The sequence below is a fragment of the Chelonus insularis genome, unplaced genomic scaffold (genome assembly GCF_013357705.1).
Source record: "Chelonus insularis isolate UGA/USDA-ARS -01 unplaced genomic scaffold, ASM1335770v1 contig_34_pilon, whole genome shotgun sequence".
Taxonomy (NCBI): Eukaryota; Metazoa; Arthropoda; class Insecta; order Hymenoptera; family Braconidae; genus Chelonus; species Chelonus insularis.
The window spans coordinates 523,335-528,827 of NW_023276514.1; the positions used below are offsets into that span (position 1 = coordinate 523,335).

General features: G+C 36.8%; 1 protein-coding gene across 1 annotated transcript; it reads left to right on the forward strand.

Moving 5' to 3' along the window:
* Window positions 1-239: 239 nt before the first annotated feature.
* Window positions 240-1,372, forward strand: LOC118066582 (uncharacterized). Its single transcript, XM_035082701.1, has 3 exons — window positions 240-276; window positions 420-673; window positions 815-1,372. The coding sequence occupies exons 1-3, from the start codon at window positions 240-242 to the stop codon at window positions 1,370-1,372; spliced, it is 849 nt and encodes a 282-aa protein (XP_034938592.1).
* The last annotated feature ends 4,121 nt before the right edge of the window (window positions 1,373-5,493 follow it).

Consider the following 5,493-nt stretch of genomic DNA (forward strand, 5'->3'; position numbering starts at 1 on the left):
CAAAAGTCAAAGCCAATTCACATTCAGGGAGTTACATTGCACGAGTGCTCATAGATCCTGGATCAGAGCCAACATTAATCACTTCTCAAATAGCCAATCTGCTGTAACTGAGAAAACACCATCAGACAATCAACATAAGAGGAGTGGGCAGCTCTAAGCTCACTCAAACAAAAGGTGTAACATTCTGCGAGCTACAATCATTATCATCCAATCATTCAGTATACATTCGAGCTCACATAATGAAACAGTTGACAGCTTTAATTCCAAAAGTGCCATGTAATTATCCCAACAATCACTGGCCTCATCTCAATGGACTGACACTAGCCGATCCAACATTCCACAATCAATAGACATTCTACTTGGAGCTGATTTTTATGGACAGATCATTAAACAACAGATCATATTTTAATCTCCAACAGCTCCTATAGCTCAACTTTCTATCTTTGGTTGGCTAATTCTTGGTCCAGTAGCACCAAATTCATCAGTCAATCACTATCATATTCATCATGCTACTACAATCACGAACTATGAAGACATTCAAGAGTTGCTGACAAAATTCTGGGTCCAAGAAGAAGTTCCGATGTCAAATCAACATCAATTATCATCCTTGGACCAACAATGTGAAGATTTCTTCAAATCAACTCACTCTAGACATTCATCAGGACGATACATTGTCAGAATTCTATTCATCTCTTTACCTGCAGCTCTTGCAGACTCCTATACAACTGGGTATCGATGCTTGAAACGTCAGTTGAGGAGTTGAACCAGCGAGACTGAGTACAGCAATCTCTATAGACAATTCATGACGGAATAGGAAGAACTCGGTCATATGAGACCCGCTCCAACACACAATCAAGATTCTCAAGACATTCATCCATACTTTCTCCCTCATTATGGGGTATTAAGACCAAGTAGCACTACTACCGAGCTTAGAGTCGTCTTCAATGGATCCAGCCCGAGCTCAACTGGAGTTTCATTGAATGACATCACTTACACCGGAGCTAAAATTCAATTAGACATCTTTGACGTACTTCTTTGGGTCCGTCAACATCAATACGTATTCGCAACTGACATAACAAAAATGTATCGTCAAATAATGGTTCATCATGAAGATTGGAAGCTTCAACAAATTCTTTGGCTAGATAATCACAACAAAATCATTCCATATCAACTCACAACAGTAACCTACGGCACTAGATCAGCTCCTTATCTAGCAGTCCGCGTGTTACTGCAATTAGTAGAGGATGAAGGCCATAAATATCCAAAAGCAACTCAGACAATCATTGAAGGCAGACATGTCGACGACATATTTGGAGGAGCAGATTCTCCAGAAGAATTAATTCAAGTTGCTGAAAAATTCATCTACTTGTGAAAGGCGGGCGGTTTTCCCCTTGCAAAATGGCAATCAAACAGTCAATCACTTCTTCAAAAAACGTCACAATCATCAGGCAATCAACAAAAAATCACCTTCGAAGACTGCACTACAAAAATTCTTGGACTTCAATGGAATCCAAGCTCAAACACATTTACATTCACATCAAAATCAGTCACTCATGAGTCAACATATTCAAAACCTCTTATTCTTTCATAGTCCAGTCAAATGAGGGAAATGGGATAATTTTGGTTTGCTGCGGCCAAATTAATGATTTATAGATGACTGGATTAAAAATTTCGCGAGAAACACAATGGTGTAGGTTAAAATTGTTTGGAACGCATAGGGGGGGAGTAAATCGCGAAAAACCACCCCCCTCGCGAATTTCTCGATTTCTATGATAGATACGGAAAAATTTTTTAAATAAAAGTTGTTCAGAATTTAATTTTAATAAAAAAAGTACTGAACACTTTTTTTCATATCTGTGATAGATAAAAAGTTATTCGCGACTGAAGCTTCACTAATGACAAAAGCTTCAGTCGCGTCTAAGAAAATTAATAAAAAATACGTAGTGTTAGAAATATTACTTTTTGGCGATTTATTCAGAAAAATGAGATATTAAATTACATTTTTAGAGGAAAATTTTTTTTTTTTATTAATTAACTTCCCAGCGGGAAGTTATAGTAATGGGTCCGATTTTGCGAATCGCTAATTTTGACATATCTCCACGTTTTAAGGTCCCCAGAGTTGAATACGATAATTTTTACGTGGACGTCTGTGTGTGTGTATGTACGTATGTGCGTATGTGCGTATGTTCGTATGTGCGTATGTTCGTATGTTCGTACGTGCGTTCGGAAATATTTTTCGCCTCAATTATCTCGAGAACAAAAAATGATATCGACGTGGGACCAACTGCATTCGACGCGTAATTACGTAACTTAGCACTAATTAGATTTTTAGCAAAATCGGTCCAGCCATTTTTAATGCAGAATCAAAAAACTGAAAAAATAGTGAACTACCTAAATTCTGCAATTTATATATTATACCATTTTTTAGACGGAATTTCGAGATCTTTTGAAAAATATGAATATCAAATGTTTAGAATAATTGTACAGGAATATGATGACAGTATTTCATAGGAAGAAAATTGTTAAAAAACGAGATCAGCAATAAAGAAATTTTAAACTTGTGTTGGGATGGAGAAAATAGCGTTGAGAATAATAAAATAGTCAATGATTATTGTTAATAACGAGAAATTGTGTTCATAACGATTAAACATTGTTAATAACAAATGATTATCGATCATAATAATATTTGAATAAAAAATTTTTTAATTGTTATGAACAATGCGAATAGAGATCCATACAATATATTTGAATTCTTTTAACGCGTAATTTTTTCTTTTGCTAAAATAAAGTTACCAACCGTACGACATGAATGAAAACTCATTCTTTTTGTTTATAACAATTAAATCTGTTATGAACAATGGAAATAGAGATCCATACAATATATTCGGATTCTTCTAACGCGTAATTTTTTCTTTTGCTAAAAAAAAGTTACCAACCGTACGACATGAATGGAAACTCATTCTTTTCGTTTATAACAATTAAATCTGTTATAAACAATGAAAATAAAGATCTATGCAATGTATTTGGATTCTTGTAACGCGTAATTTTTTTTTTATTTTTTTCACTGGGAAGTTGGTCGTGTGGACCTTTCGGGTCGCACCCAGACCACTGCAGAGCACTGATATTTTTTTCATTATTTTTATTAACAATTAATTATTTACATCCTTCTCATTTTTGTTTAAATGCACCGATCAGCCCGATTTTGTGCTCAAAATGTGCAGAATTAAAAATGGAACATTTCATATATGCAAAGTTTTTCATTACTTCGCACCTGTTAAAAGTTATACAGGTATAAATATTTGGGCCCTCGAGAGCACTTTTCCTCTTCTGCCGCCGTTGGGTGCGACAGAGAGCAATATATATTTCTCTGCTTCACTCGCACTCACACAAAACTTCTGTGCATGCGCCGAGTATGGTAAAACATGAGTGCGAGTGAAATGCTCAATCCAACTGTAAGTGTGACAAAGACACTATACGGTGAGTGAAGAGGGGATGTTTTGGGCTCATGCTGGTTGCTTTGAAAATCTTTCCGAGCTCGAAATGTATTCGCGCGAGATTTTTTGCGTATGCACATTTTTAGATTTATTAAGGTAATTATGTAGGAGATGAAAATTTTCTTTCTCCCGAATAATTAATTTTTCCTCCATCCTTTTTTTTTTTTTAAATTTATATGGATGACTTTCGGTCATCACGAACGTGCAAAAATTGGCATACATGCTCTCGGAGGTGTCAAGAATATGTATGCACATTTTTAGATTCATTGGAGTAATTGTGTAAGAGATATAAATTTTTTCTCTTCCACATAATTATTTTTTTGCGCCGGAAAATCGGAAAAAAGGTCCCAAAAAGTATAGCTAGATCGATAGGAAATTTAATTCTCTATCGATCTATATATATGACTATTAGACTTAAAATTCAAAAAAATTTCCTAACATTTAAAGCACGTAAAACTTAGAAAAAATCTCGCGCGAATACATTTCGAGCTGGGAAAGATTTTCAAAGCAACCAGCATGAGCCCAAAACATCCCCTCTTCACTCACCGTATAGTGTCTTTGTCACACTTACGGTTGGATTGAGCATTCGCACTCATGTTTTACCATACTCGGCGCATGCGCAGAAGTTTTGTGTGAGTGCGAGTGAAGCAGAGAAATATATATTGCTCTCTGTCGCACCCAACGGCGGCAGAAGAGGAAAAGAGCTCTCGAGGGCCCAAATATTTATACCTGTATAACTTTTAACAGGTGCAAAATAATGAAAAACTTTGCATATATGAAATGTTCCATTTTTAATTCTGCAAGCTTTTGTCAATAGTAAAGCTCCAGTCGCGAATAACTTTTTATCTATTATAGATATGAAAAAAAGTGTTTGGTACTTTTTTTATCAAAATTAAATTCTGAACAACTTTTATTTGAAAAATTTTTCCGTATCTATCATAGAAATCGAGAAATTCGCGAGGGGGGTGGTTTTTCGCGATTTACTCCCCCCCTATGCGTGCCAAACAATTTCAACCTACACCATTGTGTTTCTCGCGAAATTTTTAATCCAGTCATCTATAAATCATTAATTTGGCCGCAGCAAACCAAAATTATCCCATTTCCCTCATTTGACTGGACTATCAGAAGTAGTTCAAATTTATGATCCTTTGGGGTTTGTGTCACCAATCACAATCAGAGCTAAGATGCTCCTTCAAGAACTCTGGTTACACAACCTCAGCTGGGACGAACCAGTCCCACAATCGATCATCAATCGCTGGCTGATCATCAGGGAAGAATTCACTCAACTTCATGAGATCTCACTTCCACGATGGATTCACACAACCAGACATTCAACTGTAGAAGTTCATGGATTCTCTGATGCCTGACAGCTTGCGATGGCTACCGCAATCTACCTCAAAATTAATTCACTCTCCACAGGACCCAAAATCACACTCATCTGTGCGAAAACTAAAATAGCACCAATCAAACAAATCACGATCCCCAGGCTAGAGTTAACAGCTGCGTTAATTCTAGCGAAACTCACAAAGTATGTTCGAGCTACACTCCACGGAGTGAACATACATTCAATTCACTTATGGACAGACTCTTCAATCACTTATTCATGGATCAATTCAAATGCAGGACGCTGGAAGGACTTCGTTAGGAACAGACTAGTGCAAATACAAGAACTAGTTGCGGACGCGCACTGGCACCACATTTTTGGCAAGGAAAATCCAGCGGACTGTGCTTTAAGAGGCATTACAGCCAATCAATTAAAAGATTACTCGCTATGGTGGAGGGGGCCCACCTGGTTAGCTGAAACTCAAGAAAACTGGCCAGTAAATTCACCACCAGCTGACGAGGCTTGCAACTTGGAAGCTCGTCCTGGAATTTCACTCATAGCAACCATTTAAGATACAAGTCCAATGGGACTTGGTTAACAGATATTCTACTCTCAACAAGTTACTCAGAATCACCGCCCTAATTATAAAATTCACTTCAAGACTTCGACATTCAC